The 20,377-nt window shown below is 35.2% G+C and overlaps 3 protein-coding genes and 1 long non-coding RNA gene across 5 annotated transcripts in view; 3 read left to right on the top strand and 1 right to left on the bottom strand.

Moving 5' to 3' along the window:
- Positions 1-10: 10 nt before the first annotated feature.
- On the top strand, positions 11-1,223 carry LOC130229571 (uncharacterized). Its single transcript, XR_008837855.1, has 3 exons — positions 11-111; positions 738-818; positions 907-1,223. It is a non-coding gene; the product is annotated as an uncharacterized LOC130229571 (long non-coding RNA).
- A 33-nt stretch (positions 1,224-1,256) lies between these two features.
- On the bottom strand, positions 1,257-13,381 carry alad (aminolevulinate dehydratase). The gene is made up of 12 exons (XM_056458450.1): positions 13,294-13,381; positions 11,671-11,793; positions 11,489-11,539; positions 6,943-7,039; positions 6,696-6,831; positions 4,837-4,920; positions 3,962-4,050; positions 3,821-3,876; positions 3,610-3,697; positions 3,316-3,402; positions 2,158-2,287; positions 1,257-1,613 (listed from the first exon to the last, which is right to left on the bottom strand). Exons 2-12 carry the CDS (start codon positions 11,787-11,789, stop codon positions 1,555-1,557), a joined length of 996 nt encoding a protein of 331 aa, XP_056314425.1. The 5' UTR covers positions 11,790-11,793; positions 13,294-13,381; the 3' UTR covers positions 1,257-1,554.
- Positions 13,382-13,851: 470 nt separating this feature from the next.
- tmem203 (transmembrane protein 203) lies at positions 13,852-15,447 on the top strand. 2 transcript variants are annotated; one of them, XM_056457033.1, is made up of 2 exons: positions 13,852-13,946; positions 14,508-15,447. In XM_056457033.1, exon 2 carries the CDS (start codon positions 14,706-14,708, stop codon positions 15,126-15,128), a length of 423 nt encoding a protein of 140 aa, XP_056313008.1. In that variant the 5' UTR covers positions 13,852-13,946; positions 14,508-14,705; the 3' UTR covers positions 15,129-15,447. The 2 variants fall into 2 exon arrangements, with proteins under 2 accessions (XP_056313008.1, XP_056313007.1); XM_056457032.1 differs by having other exon boundaries at positions 13,852-13,999.
- A 1,419-nt stretch (positions 15,448-16,866) lies between these two features.
- tprn (taperin) overlaps positions 16,867-20,377 on the top strand; it is a 41,452-nt gene continuing 37,941 nt past the window's right edge. The window contains exon 1 of the mRNA XM_056458445.1: positions 16,867-18,982. Coding sequence (XP_056314420.1) covers positions 17,018-18,982 — 1,965 coding nt within the window. The 5' untranslated portion in view covers positions 16,867-17,017. The remainder of the gene's footprint in view (positions 18,983-20,377) is intronic.

Below are 20,377 nucleotides of genomic sequence, written 5' to 3'. Positions count from 1 at the left end.
TCAGAACAAACTAGTCGAGCACAGAAAAATGTTCACGACTGCTGCTTTGTTGGAAGTACATAGACGTATTTTGAAAGGATAAAATCATGTTGTTATGATTGATTATTAGAGGTAAGTTTAAACTTAAACTTTTAATCTTTGTTTAAAAGTAGTTCTTTAACGGTGTATCATTCCGCTGTTAAATTAGAATGCTCGTTTAAAGAAATTACTGTAACGTTATTAAACGGTTACAATAAAGTGTACATAGTAGAAACTGAAAAAAGTTACAGCTTTTGTGATTTAATTATTTAAAAAAATAATTTAGTTAATGCCTTAATCTAAACATCGATTTGAAATCCGACACTGGTTGTATCATTTTACATGAGCAAGCTCTAAATGTGTATGCAAATAGCCCTAAGGGGAATCAGTAACATTTGTATTTTAAAATGTATTATTGTCCTTTTTATTTTTAAAGTCCTAATAGATATTATGTGACATCTATCAGAATTCCAGTTCCAGCTTATTACCAAAGTCTTAGTATTCCCAGTATTCCTATTTTATATATGCACGTTGTACTTTATAAAATATACTGTTTCTCAGTTTGAGGAATTCTAATACAAGTCAAGTACCATTTATCGTCCTGATCAAAAGACCTAAAGTATATGCAATAGTTACATCCCAGCCAGCCAACCCAATCCATGAGTCATTCTCTATCAAATATATGTAGTTCTAGTAAGTAATGTTATTCGTGCATTTAGGATGTTCCTATCTGGTGGAGAGGTTGGCTTCTTGTCTTGCATCTTCAAAAAGAGCCACAAAAACAAGGTGACATGCTAACAGTAAGTGATACATGGATATTACCTTAGAGAGTGCCTTTATTTACTTTAAATCATTAATTATGACCCTGACAAACATCTTCTCCTGCAGGACAGCAAGTTTGGACAGTCTCAATGGCAGATCCATCGGGTCAAGTGTCCCAATTCAACATGTCTCCAATATAAGAAGCTTTTTGAAATCCCTTAGCAATGAAAGCATCAACTATACATTCACATTTCTACTACTTTCTCTTTACTGACATCAATGATGAAATGCCTGTAAACTCTATGAAGGGGATGGGCATTTCTGAAAACGTGGTCAGTGTTTTTCTTTTCAGCATCATAGGTTTAGTGGTGAATTTGAGACATATAAAAAGTGCTCCATGTGACCCCCATAATAAACGAGTGATGTTCAAACATGGGCTTTAACTTAACTATTGTTTTTGTCATATACAGATAGACAAATATATTGCAAGAAACAGTGTAAAGCTTAACTGGACATGTCAAATTTTGTTTATCAGTACATAAACAAAATGGACAAAATGTGAAAACTAGATAAATAAAATCTGACTGATGTATAACTAATGTATAACAATTGACTGTGTAGAACTAAATACATAAATCATAAAAAAATCATAAAAGAAGAAGGCATATCTGATTTGGCATATCTTTTCCTAAAATAGTTCTATTTTAAATATCAAGTGTCACATGTAGGAAAAACAGGAGATTTCCTTTGATCTGATTTCATTCACAGAACAGATTACTCTGTTAACCATATGAGCAATTGTGGAGTGTAGTAGGTTATGATGATGTCAGCTCCTGAAATAAAAAATAGAGTAAATTTGAGTATAGTAAAACAGGACCTTTTTATTTATTTTTTATTTTTATTAACACAATTGTATCAAAACACAAAACGTTTCAAAGTAATGATAGCGTATTTAAAACATGTCACACGTTTACATTTAAATGTAATTGTTTAAGGATGTGCAGTTTTCAGACAAAAAAAAACTTTAAAATTGAGGTTATTTGCAAAATATCTGAATGACAAACATTAGATTCATAATTACTCCACTTTTCTTAATTTATACCGTTTATTGTTGTAAACTAATTTATCAATTCATTTTGTTTCTTAAGCATATACTGCTTCACTGAATTGAATTATATACAACTGTTGAATTCCTGTACAGTATTTAAGGTAAGGATGTTATAAGTAACCGTAATTAAATCTACCTAAGAATACTTAAATTACTTTTGTGTAAAAAATTTTTAATAACAGTAACTAGTTACATCGAACACTTAATATTCTGGAGTACCTTGCATCAGTACATTTGAATGACTTGATCTTGTATATCCCCCTTCTCACCTGCTCGGCGGAAGGCAGTCATAGCTTCCATCACAGCAGTGCGCAAGTCAAAAGCTCCAGCTTCAGCTCCATGCCATAACATGGCAAATTCACCTGATACATTGTACACAGCCAATGGATGCGTAGGGTGCTGACAGAAAACAGACAACAAGTAAAAACATGATACTCATTCTTTAAAATTTACTGACTGACTTATTTATTTGAAAAATAATTATAATAATAAAATAATAACAACACATACATACAGGGGTTGGACAATGAAACTGAAACCAAAATAATTCATTAGTATGGTGTAGGGCTACAATGAAGATTGGCCACAAGGCTGGTCAAATTTAGCCATAAAACCTCCGATACTAAATTGGCCAATGTTTCAGTTTCATTGTCCAACCCCTGTACATTCATACATAAATATTATAGAAACTTCGCAACAGCGGAATGAACCACCAACTATTCCAGCATATGTTTAACGCAGCAGATGCCCTTCCTAACCCAATACTGGGAAACATTCATACACACTTATTCCCATTCATACACTACGGCCAATTAGGCAAGGCAAGTTTATTTATACAGCACATTTAATACACAGTGGCAATTCAAAGTGCTTTACATAAACAGGAATAAAAGAGACAAGCATAAATAAAATGGAAACAATATAAAAAACAGAGTAAAGACACCTTTACAAAACACCAGTGTATCTATATACCAATGTATATTTTCTCATTTTACTCTGGGAATTCCCTATTAATTCCCTAATAAAAGGTCCTGATCTCAGCCAGACACCAGGGACTTTAAATAAACAAATGATCTGTTGCGAGTCACGTCTCGGATCTCACTTATTGTAATTATGCAGCTATCCCACAGATCTACCAGTATGGTGATGGCGTAAGTTAAATCTTTTAACTGCCCAATCAGATACAGTTTTTCTATATTCCAAAACACTGGTGTATCATATTTTCTCATTTTACTCTGGGAATTCCCCATTCTGGTGACAACTTTTTTTTTAGGTACCTATTAATCTATTGGACATCTCCAACAGATTCGATTTTTAGTCAAACGTAAAAAAAGGTCTTGATCTAAGCCAGACACCAGGGACTTTAACCCCCCGGCAACAGTTATGTGTGGCAAGTCATCAATCACACACAGACTACACAGATTTACCTTATTCTTTACTTCTCGCACAATATCAAGATATGGTAATCCAGGTTTCACCATCAGCATGTCAGCACCTTCTTTCACATCCCGGTCCTAACAGAAACAAAAGGGAAATAAAACTTTTCTTATACTTTATTTAAAGCATGTCATATTTAAAAACAATTGCTACAGTGCTCTTGTAGTAATGCAGTAGAAACATTGCAGTTCAGATTACATGTGAAACAGGAAATCACATTGAAGCAAAAAAGACAAAGAACATTTTAGTTTGTTGGTTCATTTTGTGATGTCTTATTTTCTTACACAAGCTCGTAGTGCTAGTCCTCGGGCACCAGGAGGCAACTGATAACATCGTCTGTCTCCAAAAGCAGGCTTAGATTGGGCAGCATCTCTTTCAGTGTAAAGAGAAATTGAATTAGTTCTTTTCTTTAATTTTGAATATATAATGAATAAAAATATCCCAGTGTTCTCATATTCTAGCACTACACAAGACCTAAGAATAACTGCATCCAACCTGAATGGTCCATAGTAGCAGGATGCAAATTTAGCACTATAGCTCAGCACTGACACCTAGGAAAGGCAAAAGAGACTGAATCAGTATCTGCTATATTCTGCTTTACTCTATTATGTTTATCCAGAAGTCACTTCTCTGAACCTTGTTGCCAAGATCATTGGCAATTAGAGCTTGCTTAATGGCTGCAATTCGTCCATCCATCATATCTGAAGGGGCAATGATGTGGCAGCCTAAGGGGAGAAAAAAGTGTGCCCTCATGTAATAAAGATGACTCTTAGACATATTTTTAGAAAAATGCACATATTGGGCCTCATTCGAATTGTGTAATTTGTGCGCAACAAAAAAACTCCTTTGGATTGACAAAATGTTCCATAAATATTTGTTAAACACTGTGTTACAAGTGTATGTTCAAGAAATGAAATGTTCAGCGAATGGCTCACTCATTCACAATTAGCCTAATCCTTTGCATGTAAATTATAGATAAATATGTAAATGTCCCTTTACGCAGTAGAATAGCTGAAGTCCCTTTTAAGTTTTCGTTCTAGTAGATTTTATAATTGTAGCCATTTGCATGACAATAAATATTCAAAGGGATGGTTCACCCTAACAAAAACACAATTTACTTTATATTTACTGAACGTTCTTTATTCTGTTCAACGGAAAGTATTTTAAAGAAAGCTGAAAAACTGTAACCACTGACTTCCATAGTAGGAAGTCAATGGTTCCAGCTTATTTTAAAATATATTCCTTTGTCTGTAACGGGAGAAGGAAACTGAAGCGAGTTTGGAACAAGTGAAAGATGATGAATATTGTTTTTAAAAAGTTTACTCTGCATTTTGGCAGCACATTTTTTAAATCAACTAACATTTGGAAAATATTAACACTTTCATTAATCTCAAAGTTTGTCAGAACAGCTTTACAAATCAAAAACACACAAACAATTCAGTTAGCTAGTTTCATGCACGAGGCCCATTATATGTAATGGAACTGCGAAATGTAAACAATTGAGGACTAACCTGCTCGAGCGTAAGCCAAAGCAACTTCAGCCAACCTCAAACAGCTTGCAGCATTATCCAAGCTGCCATCTTCACGTAGGATTCCTTAAAATGACACAGTGAAAAATCACAAGTCACATACTATGGTAATATAACTGGTTATATGGTAATAAATGGTTTATTTAAATATAGTAGGTAAAAGATTTTAAATATATGTATATTTTTTTAATTCAGCAGTCACAAATGTAGTTACCCCACTGCTATTTATGACTGTGCGTTCCCTATTTATTTATATATTATTTAATTTATTTATACAATGCTATTAAATGTTTGTTACCTGGTCCTTACAGCCTATAACAGTCACCAAGTAAATAAATGTATTAAACAATAAAGTAGATGTAAAAATTATATAACTTAATGAAAACAGAGAAACATTCTCTACCGTACAAACAGACACACAATCACAGGTATGATGTAGGTACATGCATTTAAAGAAAAATGTGTTTTCAGTGCTCCTGTTTTGTAACACACAAGCTCAATCGCTCTTTCATAAAAACATTAATTATTGCAATAATACCTGCATTAGTCAGGTGCTAATGGCTCAAGCCTCTGTGCTGCTTTTCTCAAACTTTATTTCACTTTTAGTGAGATTTACAGACTCGGCTCATATATACATGCTTAATATTTTGTATTCCTCATGAAAATAATTATATTAATAAATATATTAAAACAAGCTGTAAAATTACGTTTTGAAAATAGCCCTGGAGGCATGGGATGAGATGCACGAGGAACAAGTTCAAGTTCATTGGAGCAGTTTAATGTCAAACTCCCATCAAATGTATTGACATACAGTACATGATTTAAACGTTTTGAGGTGTGGTAACCATAATGAGGGTAATAATTGGCTCATAATTGACTAATTGTTGATTTCAGGTCCTCGTTCTCTTAAAAGAGTTTAAGACTCCTCCTGAATTATGCTTGCTTTTTTTAAATAACCCTATTCATTTATGGCTTAATTTTTTCTATTATATCTATCATTGAACACTCCTTCAATGTGAAGTTAATAATTTAAAACATCAATCATTAATTAACAGTGTTACATTATTTATAGCAAAACTTAGAATTAATATCAATAGCGTGGATTTTGAGGTAATGATGCCAAATTTCATTTGATGTATTTTAGTTTCAATGCTTTATTCTTAATTTACTTAGACTGGAAAAATTATTGAGTTTGACTGAGCTTTTGATTATATGAAACTACTTTAGGCATATATATACTTAATATATATATATATTAAAAAAAAAAAAAAAAAAAAAAAATTATTAAATATATATATATATATATATTAATTAATATAATATCTAGATATTATATAGACCATTTAAATTAAATGATGAAAGCAAAGAAAAGACTAAAATACAGTTAGTCAGAATTATTTGTCCCACTGTTTATTTTTTTCCCAACTTTTGTTTAACAGCTAGAAGATATTTTTCAACACATTTCTAAACATAATAGCTTTAATAACTCATTTCTAATAACTGATTTCTTTTATCTTGTGACATTTAAAGGCTTTACTGGGTTAATTAGGGTAACTAGGCAAGTTAGGGCAAATCATTGTATAACAGTGGTTTGTTCTGTAGACAAATAAAAAAAAAGTACTGCTTAAAATGTTTTTCAATTAATTTAAAACTGCTTTTATTCTAGCCTAAGTTAAACAAATACAGAAGAAAAAAACATATATTATAAGAAATACTGTGGGAAAAAATCCTTGCTCTGTTAAACAGCATTTGGGAAATGTTTGAAAAAGAAAAAAATTTTACAGGAGGGCTAGTAATTTTGACTTCAACTGTATATTTAAACAGACAGTTTTGTAACTAACCACAGTGTCCATGAGAGGTATACGGACAAAGACACACATCACAGGCCAACACAAGCTCAGGGAATGTGCTCCGTAGTTTCTTTACAGCCAGCACTGCAGGTGTGTCATCTGCGTCTGCGCCAGAGCCCCTTTCATCCTGAGAAAACAAGTGAGGAGACATTGAGATGTTTTATAAACCTCTTCGTAACATACTTTCATTTCAATAACTGACAGCAGTCTTACTGAAGCCATTTCATTTCTCACTGACCTTTGCAACTTTTGCTGGAACTCCAAAAATCAGCACACACTTCAGGCCTTTATCCACAAGAGGACGAAGTAAACCTTCTATCTTATTAACACCGTATCTAAAATCAGGAGAATGAGCATCATATCATAACTTAAATAAGATTTCTAAAAGGGATAGTTCACCAAAAAACAAATACAGCGCTCGGCATAATGGAGTACACCCCATTTTGCAAATGAATATTTTTATTAAGTTATCCCTAATATCGGTCATATATTTCGGTGCCTTTGAATAAAACAGATTTATTAAATGGATATTTATTAAAATAATATTTTACTCACCAAACATTTTTAAAAATAGAAAGATAATACAATTCAATTTATGCAAAATATTGAAAAACAAATTTACAAACTACAAAATTTTATACATTTGTTTTTTTTTTTTAATTTAGCTCTTTTTAAAATTTTTGTTTAATATTTTCCCCTAACATATAAATTTGGGTGTAATCATTTTAGACCGTTATCATAAGTTATTTTGTCAGATAAGCTCCAGATTTGGCCTGAGTACTGACTAATGTATATGCACAAACATATTATTGTAAAGCCATTATTGTAAAAATATTAATTTAAATGAGAGATTTGTAAATCATATATGTTTTAGGAGTTCAAATATGCTGAGCACTGTATGCAGTAGTGGAATGAGTACTGAAAAAGCATACTTAAGTAAAAGTACCATTACTTGCCTAAAATTGTAGTGCGAGTAGAGTAAAAATACCTGTTGTAAATATTACTCAAAGTATGAGTAAAAAGTAGCCCTTTTAAAAGTACTCAAGAGCAGTGAGTATTATGCTGTTAAAAGAACAAAGTTATTTTGATGTCCAATAACGACATCCAATGACTTTGATATTTGGTCGATTTTAGGTTGTTAGAAAGTGACCAAAATCTAATGCCAAGCCAACATCTTAAACCAACAACCTATTGCCGCCAAATACTGACATTTATTCATCAGTTATGGCAACCAAAATCCAACGTCTGATAGACGTCATAGTGATAACGTCGACTCAACATCAAGCTGTAACATCATAAGACGTTTGATATTTGGTTGATTTTAGGGTGGACATTGACGTTGAGTTCTGACGTTAACCCGATTTGCAACGTCCCTACGACGTTAGGGTACAATGTCAATGTGACGGCATGTTGACATCTTGTGCCTGCTGGGTGTTTAAGACCATTTTGGTCATCATACAGTAAATATCCGTCATCTCATCAGTGACATGCATCTAAACAGTCTCAATGCATGTAAAGATTTTGAACATCTTCTTGGACACTTTTAATGCTTCCAAACAGTTTGCTGCAATGTAAAGCGCATGTCTTGAAGTAGTTTATTATGATACAAATTACCTTCTATCTGCAATTTGATTGGACAGGAATCACAGGACAGATTTTTCTAATCTCCATAGACAAGAAAAAAATAAAGTAGTAACTGCAGGTTGATGAGTAAAAGTACCAATACAGTACTAAAATATACTCAAGGAAAAGTACAAATTTTTGAAACTACTTAGTTAATTAGAATTTCTGAGAAAAACTACTCAAATACAGTAATGTGTGTATTTGTAATTTGTTACTTTACACCACTGACTGTATGTACTTACTTTTTACTCACCCTGAAGTGGTTATAAACTTTATGCGTTTTGCTTCTGTTAAACAAAAAGCAGATAAGAAAGGCATTGAAAACCTGTAACCATTTGCATCCATAGTAGAAAAAACAAATGAAAGACTGAATGAAAATGAAAGAATGGTTTCAGGTTTCAAGCTTTCTTTAAAATATCTGCTTTTGCGTTCAACAGAAGAAAGAAACTCAGACAGGTTATTTTTCAATAACCTATCCATTTAACATTAAGTTATCCATTTAATTTTACATGAAACACTAGCACTACATGAAGTAGGACTGCATGATATTGGAAAAATCTGACATTGCGATATTTTGTTTTGCTGCGATATGATGACTCATCATGATGATTAATCTATTTGGAAAGATTTTATTCATTTAGATCAACTGGGATGATCAAGTTGATCATCTGGGATGATCAAAATGCAGTGCACATACATCATACATGAAATATAATAAATTACAAGCATACATAAATACGACAGAGAAAAAATAAAACAACAGTGCTTTATGGGTTTCTGGGGAGTCAAACAGTATCTAGATACAAAAATTTAACAAATCAAACATAAATTAACATGGTCATCGCTGTATAAATAATTAAAATACACAGCTGAAGTCAGAATTATTAGCCCCCCTTTAAATTATTATTATTATTATTTTAAATATTTCCCAAATGATGTTTAACAGAGCAAGGAAATTTTTACAGCATGTCTGATAATGTTTATTCTTCTGGAGAAAGTCTTATTTGTTCTATTTCGGCTGGAATAAAAGTAGTTTTACATTTTTTTAAAAACATTTTAAGGTCAAAATTTTTAGCCCCTTTAAGCTATATTTTGTTTCAATAGTCTACAGAACAAACCATCTCTATACAATAACTTCCCTAAATTACCCTAACCTGCCTAGTTAACCTAATTAACCTAGTTAAGCCTTTAAATGTCATTTTAAGCTGTATAGAAGTGTCTTGAAAAATATCTAGTCAAATATTATTTACTGTCATCATGGCAAAGATAACATAAATCAGTTATAAGAAATGAGTTATTAAAACTATTATGTTTAGAAATGTGTTGAAAAAATCTTCTCTCCGTTAAACAGAAATTGGGGAATCAAATAAACAAGAGGGCTAATAATTCTGACTTCAACTGTATATACATTTAATATTATCTCAATCTTTTAATCATTAATAAATAATCTAATCCTGCAATGTGACTATTGCAGATATCAATGCTCAAACCATAGATTGTTCAGCCCTAACATGAAGGCCTAAGCATGAGATTCAGGACACCAGCTATAACTTTTGAACAGTTATGAAGATAAGACTACCTTCAGAAAAGTTCCCATTATATTACACGTCGATCCCGTTCATATTAATCAAATGGTCCTGGTATACTCCACATAGCCTTTGTTAGTCACAATTTAGCAAATTATTGCTCTGTTTGACTTCCATTAGTCAAGCAAGCAGCATTCTGAATGCAGTCTGTATTAATTGACAAAATAACCAAACCTGACTTTAACAACTAAATATGTATACAGTGAAGATTACAGTCAGATATGTAGCTACACGATGCCTCAACATTTTTGGTGTCAATTAAGGTGTTAATATCAAATTGAAAATAGGCAGTTCCTTATATCAAGTTTTCATTTTATTGTTAAGATAGTGAAACAACAAAGCCAGGGTGATGTGAATGATGTTTTAATGTAGCCTACATGGTCCCATTTGAAGATTTATGCAACGTGTCCTCGGGAGTTTGTTTTCCATATCAAACTTGCGAAGTCTGAACTTACAAGAAGAGGATGCAAGACTGAACTTTCTGCACTTAATATTGGGAAAAAGCCCCAATCAGATAAATGTTTGCAGCCACACCTCCGTTTTCAGATGTCTCCATTTTCTCCCCCCCCATCCACACTGACACGGAGCAGCAGTGTTTTAAAACCAAAACGCCTCCCCAGTAGTTTCAAAACACTTCGTTTTTGGTACTTGAAAACTCCGAGGTAGTGTGGATGGAAGGTGTACTCGCAGCAAAACTTATGCATTTTAAAACTAAAACGTATTAGTGTAAACGCGGCCTAAGGCAATGAGGAGACGTAATCTCTCAGAATAAACGGATCCTTGGCTTATCTATCTGCTTTATTGACAACCTCCATCTCCGCCCAACATAAAGCTTATCTCAGCCTTCCAGCTTAAACTTCACATCCAAACTCCATCTTTGTTGTACACATCATGACTTTCACTTCACATTTCAAAGGTATTAATGGTCATTGTCTACCTATATTCTTGCTCAAAATATTAAAGTTAATAAAGAAAAAATTTATTAAACTAAGATAAGACTAAAATCTACATAGTCTCTTGTGCCAAACTACCTTGACTTTCTAGAGGGAATTTTATTAGAAGTCTCATTGCCTTCTTTTTTTTTTAATTTAATGTTTATATTCAAATGTTTCATACATAGTTTATCCCAAAGATTCTGTCATCATTTACCCACACTTCACTTGTCAAGAACCTGTTTGAATTTCTTTTCTTCTGGAAACATGAAGTCATTGATTTTTGGTTTCTAACATTCTTCAAAATATCTTCATTTGTGTTAAGCAGAATAAAGAAACTCATAAAGGTATGGAACCACTTGAGGGTGAGTAAATTTTCATTTCAGTGTGAACGATCCTTTTAAGTGCCTGTATGGAATCCAGTAGGGAACATAAACTGTTTGGCTACCAACATTATTTTAAATATCATTAATACATTATAAATTTGTGCTGCGTTTGAAATAAACCTTTAAGGATAATAGTAAAAAAGAATGACTGGTTATGATGCAATGAGGTTTGTTGCATATATTGCCCATGTGAATGTACTGAATGAACACGGAACAAAAGGTAATGTTGTAAATAGACCATGAGCTATAAATGATACCTTGCTTGGCCAGGAAGACTTGCAATTGGTTCAACTGCATCAGGGCTGTCACTGTTAAAATAATTCAGAAAGGGACCTAATTATTTCACCTTAATTAAATAAAACAAACATTACCACATTTTTGGTTATGAACAAAGAATATAAAAAAAGTAACGAATAATTATAAAGAAGAAAGGAATTACGTAATGAAGATAGGATATATAAGGTTATCTGGTCTGAGGTCTGAAGCACAGGTCTGCCAGTATCGGAGAGTAGGGTGGAAGTAACCACTGTGTAGAATAGATTCTGCCGGCTGTGTCATTGTGCTGTAGATTCAAATGGAAAATAAACATTTAGTGACACAATTGGCTCAACATACTGTATGACATGGTGGCAGAATTCGCTTCATATCCCGCAGCCGCAAAAATCAAACAAACAAAAATTGTTTCATTATCTTGTTTCCAGGTGGAAAATACTATCAACGACTAAGCATGGTCCGGGATAAGATTCTGATGGTATGATAACCTTGGATAAAAATATCACGGTTTGACGGTATTGTGATTACTGCTCTAAAATATATTCCTTTTAAATGTCTGGGTTAAAAAAACGACAAAAAAAATCCCCCTTTAAAAGCGATATATTTTATTTTGAGAAACATTTTAAATATTTTAGAACAGTAAACACGCCAGGCTAAATAATTCAAATGAATTATTGACCTCTGCTGTCTTCATTAGTTTCAAAAACACAGATTTCATTACAATATAAAATGGCAAAGTTAAAACAAAACGTAAAAAAAAAACAAAAAAAAAAAAAAAACTTGCATGTACCAATATAACGTAAAAATGGTATAGCAGAAAATGTTGGTGGTTTTAAAACCTTGACTTTTCCAAACCGCGGTATACCTTGAAAACAGTTATCGTCCCATGCCTATCAATGACAACAATTAAAATAATAACAAATATTGTATTAGAGCTTATTAGACATTTCACATTTTAAAACAATGCACCTAACGACATTTATTATTTCTAATAGCTACATTATTTAGTTCTTAATGTAATTAAGATAGCGTTTAAGTGTTTTTCAAAAACTACTAAAAAATTCAATTCAAATGTAAAATTAAATGTCATTAACATTATTAAGACTAAAATAAAACAAAACAGTAATATGAATTTAAATAGATAAATAACATTAATAACTGATGGAAATTACTAAGAACACATCCAGGGTGATTTGTTATTCTGTCCACTGACTGACTTTATAATAATTCTTATGAATGAATGAGCAAAGAGTAAAGCTGCTGCTGCACATTCTCCCATACCAAGAAAGCAGGCATGCAGAAATACTCACAAGACACAATTAATCACCTGCTTGACTGAATCAACTACATTTAACAGAAAGTACTTTTTTTTTAACATAAATGTAATTAGTATGGTAACTTTCTTTAAAGTACACCAATAACCAACTTATGGTAATTAAACCATGGTTGGAATGGTTAAGCAGCAAACCTTCATAACACATTGATTAAATCTTCCATGTTGCGTTATTAACTAATTCTTTAAATTTAACTTCAATAATTATGACAAAAATACTTTTTTGGAAAGTTACATAATTGAATAAAAACATTCAAAAGCAGTGCCTACGTTAAACTTTTTGGTCAAATATTTTTAACAATTGAAATTGGTTAGTTCTGACAGGTTTCTTTTAGCCAATATTGCTCGTCCTAAACACTGCATAATAAATACTGAAAAATGCAAATGTTACGGACACATAAAGCGTCTAAAACATTTCACAAACTATCATCAGAAATTAAATTGAGATTAACTTACTTTGTGTTTAGTCGGCGCGAATGGGAAACCGTAAATGACCCAGATCTTGCTAACTGCAGAGTTGCTCCTTAAACCTCAAACGACATGTGCAATTCTTTCATTGAGAGGAAATCATCCGTCAATGTTTAATACCAAACATCTATTCCTCTAGGGGGCGATTGATGGCCCAGTTACTCACCTTTTATTTAAGTAAAGTACGATACTGTCATATCTATTCTAGTTTTTTTGTATTGTGTACTATTAAAACTATAAAATAGTAAAAAATATTGTACCTGTGAATGAAATATGTTCCTACAAGCTTTTCAAAAAAATGGAACCCCATAAAACCATGCTGCCACACAACAGAAAACTGAGCTCCATGTAACCTATGCTGATTCCGATAAGCCACGCCTGTTGTCTTGTATGGTTTTCATTCTAGTGCTTTTTCATTTCTGTAATTTCAAAGGTCTTTTATGCATCTCGGCCTCCGTAGAAAAAGAATGTTTCGCTAGTCTCGCGACATTTCTTAAATGGATTATTTGTTTTTGAAATATCGCGATAGCTCATTGGGCTCCTTTTACAAGGTAAATAGCTCACATCGGTTAGCTTGTGTTCATTACAGCTGTTTATCCGCCGCTGTCAACCCACCCGTCCATTAAAGACCATTTAAAAATGTAGGTTTACGTTATGTTTGCCTTCAGCCGTCGCTGCGAGTAATATCTGTGAGGTAAATGTTTTTTTCAGCGTATCATTGGCACATTTAGTACTCGTCATCTTATGCTAACTGACAGCAAGCTTGTGTATCCTTATAAAAACGATGCTGCAATGATTGACGTTAATCTACATATAACTGCAAGTGTTTTTTAAAAACATACGATATGATGTTACGGATAGTTAAATGTGAATTAGTTAAGTATATACAGTAATAATTTAAATTATAATCAGAAAGTTCAAGAATACAGTTGTGCAAAAACCGTGGTGAGCAAATGTGTATTTTTTTTTTTTTCAAAATGATGTAACATCTATTATATATATATATTTCGCAATTATATTCTATATTTAGTCATATTACAATTATATTCTCTTTATGTGATTATAACATGTGGTTATATATATATATATATATATATATATATATATATATATATATATATATATATATATATATATATATATTCACACTTATATTTAATGGAATGGATAATGAAGCGTTTTTCCATCATTTATTTTTTCAGATTTGTCAAATGCATCTGAAGAAAGTGGACTGGGTCCATCTCAAAAGGAGCATGATGCTGCCAAAATAGCGAAACACTGTTCAGTGGAGGATTTTTCATAGACTTTTATCCACTGACTTATTTGAATGTTTTCTCCACTTCTAACTCCTTATACTAGTGTTTGACCAGGTAAACAACAGTCAGCAGCAGCCATTAATAATGCTGTTCTCTCTGCGAGAGCTGGTGCAATGGCTGGGCTTTGCCACATTCGAACTGTTCCTCCACTTGGGCGCACTGCTGGTTTTCAGTGTGCTGGTGGCCTTGCACATGGACGTGGATAAGCAGACTCTTGAGATGAGTTGGTGGCTTGTCTTCTCACCCTTGTTCACTGCTGATGGCCTCAGTACCTACTTCACCGCCATTGTATCCATCCGGCTCTATCAAGAAGGAGAGAAGCGTCTGGCAGTGCTGCGCTTGCTGTGGGTGCTGACTGTGCTCAGCCTCAAGCTGGTGTGTGAGGTACTGCTATGCCAGAAACTGGCCGAACAGGAACGGGCACAAGATTTGTGGTTCGGGCTTATTGTATCTCCACTTTTCATCCTTCTACAGCTGCTCATGATTCGTGCTTGTCGTGTCAATTAAAGGACAAATGGTCTGCGCTCATGCCAATGGACTTATGTGTATGACAGACACCTGCAGGTGTGAGAAGTGAATCATTGTGAACTACAAATTTATTGTGATCTTGTCTATTTTATGTTCAGATCAATTTCTGGCACAAGCATGTATACATGGCATCATAAGCAATGCTTAAAATGTGCAGTTTTTGATTATTATTATTGTTATTATTGTCCTTAAGTGCTATTTGTTCTGGATTTTCTCTGAATACTGTCAATGATGCTTTATATGTGTTAGTGTACTTTTATTGTTGTATGTACAGTTGTAAATAAACCATTAACATTCAAAGGCTTCTTGTTCTCTTGATTTTCTTTTTGGGTTTTGTATGATCATTGCTTGAGGTGAAAACAATTTTTAGATGTTTAAGTTGCTGATGCGGTAAATAAATTACGTGTAATATCCACTAGATGGTACTATAGCATACGTTTTCTTTTTTTAACCAGACAAGCTGCACTCAGTACAAGCCATTCAATTTTTCCTTACCAAAAAAATCCCCAAGAACAGAATTTAATGTTTTTTTTTTATGATGGAGTTCCGTGATGTCATTAAAGAGTATGTTTATAACATGTATATCTCTCAGGGATTTTTTTTAATTATTTAGAAATTATATAGAAGGGCCTTTATTAAATAAAATTAATAATATAGTAAAAACGATATTCTGTCTTACAGCAAAATGATAAATGACCTAACTGTAGACGTAGCCGGTGTGCTGTTTGAATGAAATGCCCTTTATCGTATTAGTTCATTTTCGATGTGAGATTTAGAAAACATTTCCTCTTAGCAAGGGCAGGGTTACTGTAAATAATAACTCGTGTTATTTTTGGACTTTGCACTCAGTTTGTGATAGCATAAAATAATTTCCTCGAACAGATGTTTAGACATAAATTAAGCCTAACTGGACATTATGCAACCCATTATAGCTGTAAATGGCAACAATTGTACTAAAGGTCGCACATGCATATCTTAAATGAACACATTTTCCTGTCTTCAAAGGGATTTTGAGGTTAATTCCCCATAGCAGACTACAGCAATCTTTAGATACAGTCCATAATTAACCTGACGCGTGGTACTTATGATGGCTTGTCAATCTTTATTTATGTGCCCTTTTAATTAATCTCATTAAAACTGGATTATGAGAGTGACGAGGACAGTAGTTGTACCACGCCATCAAAGGATATGTCATGAAAACTGTCACCAAATAACATGCTATATGATATATATATGATCACATATATTTACACATATATGTAGATATTTTATTATCCTCCATTTAACTAATCGATTTAGAATTAGTTTATGGCCAGGGCATTTTCTAGACTTGAATCAGTAATGGGACACAGGCCCCTCAGCAAATATTGTGCCCATCATGAAACAAACAAACAAACAAACAAACAAACAAACAAACAAACAATCTTATCGCCTAGTGCGCAAAAACATACACGCATTTTAATTTACGTGAAATTTCGCTACTTTTCTCACTGAATTGCACTAAACATCTTGCAGTTTTGGTTATTTACGACCATTCAGAAAATAAATAAATGTTTAAAAAATCATGCAATGGGCGTTTCTCGCTGTGTTTGACTGACAGGACTGCTCTGCATTCACAATAGTACGAGGGCGGGGCATATGTTAAAACAAAGGTGTGCCTGAAGTGAAAATGACCAAATGAGGTGTCCACCCCGAGACGAAACGGTGACGTCACTGATCGAAGGCGGGCTGCTATCGGTAGACTGGCACATCATCATCATGCAGGATACATTGTTGCGGCTGCAATGATGTACGAGAAGGAATAAGAAGAGGCGCTGCATGAACAGCGAGAGATTTTTCGGCTTCACACCTATCATCACAAACCCATAATGTCGGGCGGGGATCTCCGCGTTCTTCACCAAGAGCCCGGGCAGGAGAGCCCGAGAATGCCGGCCTGGAAACGCGAGATCCTTGAGCGGAGGAAGGCAAAGGGCGGCGGGTCCGGAGCAGGTGCCGAGTCCGTCGCATCTCGACTTAACGGCGAGGTAACAGGCAGCAAAAGCAAGGATGATATTACCAGCACACCTCCTAGCAGGAACTATTCCGTTACTGCTGCCAATCGCTCGACCAAAAGCCCGGATCTATCGCCGGTAAAAACAAAAGAGCACTGGCCATCCGCGGAGCCGAGCGAGTCGGAGGAGAGAACGACAACAGACAACGGAGGAGCGCAGGAGAGCCTGGTGCTACAAGAGAGTTTGGGTCCGCTGCAGGAAAACCCATTCATTAAATTGGAGAAGGAACGCAAGAAGCGTCAGAGCCAAGAGATCGCCTCACGACCCGTTCAGCACATACTCGAGTTGTACGGCAGCGTTCCCGGGATACGGACTATACGCGCTGAAAACATCATCATTATTGAATCCGACCCGGAGTACTTTCCGGAAGGATGTGGTTTGAAGCATTCATCGAAACTGCAGCAGAACGGCACGGTGAGCGGATACAGCTCTCTCAATGACTTGTTAGATCGGAGAGGTAGTCCGGTTACGGAGATACGCGCAAAGGAAGTGGTCATTTACGACACTGCGCTTAGTAAAAGCGAGGAGAACCTCAGCACGCTGGTTTCCGCCCCGCTGGAGGGGCAGGGGAGGGTGAGTCGCATGCTACAGAAATTTGACAGAAATTATGGCAAGCTGCAGCCCAGGTCACGTAGCACTGAAAACCTCCTGGACTTGGATCCTACCCCTGTCAGGCCAAACTCCAGACCTAAGCCAGATGTGGTGCCAAAATGTCCAGTGTCTCCGCAAGCTGGCTCCTCGCACAGCAAGGTCTTCCAAAACGTCCAGTCTTCCTTAAGCAATCATCACACCTCTCCTAGTGACTCAGGGAGCAGTACACCTCTTTCTGGATCCCCCCAGTTAGTGTCTTCCGCACGCAGACGTTTTGAGGGGAGTGGGGGACGAAGTGTCACTGTCCATCCCAAGGAAGACAGTGACAGGTCTCCATCCAAACCTGTTCGAGAACGGGACTGGGACAGCACAGATGGGGCCTCCAAAGCAAAGGTGCCATGCTCTCCGGAGAGCCACCGTTCCCGTGCCGACTGTACTTCGAGCCCTATGTCACCTCCCTTGTCACCCAGCTTTGAGATCCGTCCATCTCCTCGGCCGGATATTTCTCTTCTTCCAGCTGGTGATCTACAGGCCCGTGCTCTCGCCAACTTGCGTCTACAGTCTCGCAATTCCTTTACCGTCATTCCCAAAAGTCGCACAGCCATCTCTTCACCTGGCAGCACTGCTCCATCCAGCCCTGTTCTTTCCCCCTCATCCCCACGACCTTTGGTGGGTGTGGCAGCTTCAGAGCCAACAGTGCCAACCCCTTCACCTGCTTCTTTTACACCACCTCCATCAAAGCTTACGGAAAAGGTGACTGTAGAAGCCAAAACAGGGTCTCCCCAACATAGCCTACCCGCCATAACCCCCTCCCCAGTTTCTCAACCCTCAATTGGCTTACCCGTTTATTTAGACTCGCCTCTGGAGGACCCTCCGGTTGATAAGCTGCCTATAACAAACATTGATGATATAGTTGTGGAACCCACACCACCCATCCCCAGCCCTGCGATGCAGAGGCGCAAAGGGAATACATTTACAGTCGTCCCAAAACGGAGGCCTGAGACCCAGTCTAGCCCTTCTGAGGCCCCAGAAGTTGTCACCGAATCTCCAAGCACACCACAGGCCCCTTATGCTCATCTGGGTACCCTGATTAAAAAGCGTTACCCTGCTGCAGAAGAAATTGAGGTCATAGGGGGCTACCTGTCCCTTGGGCGATCCTGCCTCACAAAGACCGGCTCAACTGGAAAAAAGGTAAATGCAGTTATTATAGTTAGAAGAATACTGACTGAGATCTTTGGCCATTTACTCACTAGACTTGTATTAAAGAAATAGTGTCTTATATAACAATAGTTCATTAAAAAAAAATAAAGAATTGCTCTAAGTATAGTGACCTTCACCATCTATTTCTCTATTTGTCACTAAAAGAAAGTCATACAAGTTTCATCTTTAAAGAAGATTTACTTTTCCTTTCTTGCATGTCTTTAATAGTATTATTGTTGTTGTTGTTGTTGTTATGTTCTTAGTGCATTGTAAATGACAAAAGTGGTTTATGAGTAGTTTTAGCTTTGTGCAAGTACACACTGTAATGTAAAAATGGTAAAGGACAGTTTGCTGTTTTTATGGCCTGTACAAAGGTTCAGTGTATTGTGCACTGGAAAATTCAAGATGTCATCACAGTGTTTTATTGGTTTTTCTGTACTACAAGGTCACTGACCCATCAGTTTGATCTAGTGGTAACTTAAAACTTACAATTTTGTCTTGAAAAGTATTTTGATATTCCATATACACTTCATTAAACTTTTACTAATGAAAGCTATAACGAGAACAAAAACACACTAAAGTTATTGGGCTGCTTTGGCTGTCAGAAGACATCAGTGGGCCATGTTCATATAAATCTACACCTGTGGTTAAACTTCAGAAGAAAGGGCTTCATGCATCCACCTTAAATCAAAACACCAGCTGATGAGATGTAGAAGATTGTGCCATGCTACAGACAGAGATTACAATATATGCTCACGTTGATACTTTAATTTATAACCAAATGTAAATAGCAGTAAAGGACTATTTGGTGGAGGTCATGTGATTTATGGTGGAAAATGAGTCATGTGTTGCTTGTGGAATTACTTGTCAGAGTTCCTGAGGTCTGATAAAGATCTTTTAGGTTTGTTGTTAAATCCTGAAAGGGATGTTTTGGACACAGTTTAATCTACTCTTCAAAAATGATATCTGTTTAAAATTATTACTTTACAAAATCATACATGAGGTTAACATGCATTCATAAACGAAAATAAAGTAGAAACGAAATAAGTAGCAACGATATTTCACTTCCTTTGGTGCTGTGTCAGGTAGTCATGGATTCTATGCTGATTGCTATCAAGTACGTAGGTTTGGAGCTTTGTATTCGAAATGGGTATGATCCTATCCTGAACATAGACTAAGTGAATTCATTCATGCCTTTTTTTTTTAAAATTGCGCGTCTGATTAATGCTTATGGAGTATGCTTTAGCTAAATTTGTGACTATTTGTAGTCATTTTCAGTTCTGTACTTTAAGTGTTGAAAATGTCTAACTTTCCAGTTTTTTCTCAGCCTGTAATATAATCCGTAGGTCTTTGTTTATGGTTTAATATGACGTTTTCTTTTTTAAA

Source organism: Danio aesculapii, chromosome 5 (assembly GCF_903798145.1).
Source record: "Danio aesculapii chromosome 5, fDanAes4.1, whole genome shotgun sequence".
Taxonomy (NCBI): Eukaryota; Metazoa; Chordata; class Actinopteri; order Cypriniformes; family Danionidae; genus Danio; species Danio aesculapii.
Note: the sequence above shows the minus strand (reverse complement) of the source record. Positions and strands in the feature narration are given on the sequence as shown.

What these genes read in the sequence shown, in the direction of transcription:
- alad (XM_056458450.1), bottom strand. Translation starts at nt 11,789, where the DNA reads ATGACACAGCCGGCAGAATCTATTCTACACAGTGGTTACTTCCACCCT. An exon ending in TACCTCTCATGGACACTGTG is followed by an intron (nt 4,921 to 6,695) that starts GTTAGTTACAAA and finishes TGTCATTTTAAG; the next exon opens with GAATCCTACGTGAAGATGGC. An exon ending in GACTAGCACTACGAGCTTGT is followed by an intron (nt 3,403 to 3,609) that starts GTAAGAAAATAA and finishes TGTTTCTGTTAG; the next exon opens with GACCGGGATGTGAAAGAAGG.
- tmem203 (XM_056457033.1), top strand. Translation starts at nt 14,706, where the DNA reads ATGCTGTTCTCTCTGCGAGAGCTGGTGCAATGGCTGGGCTTTGCCACA.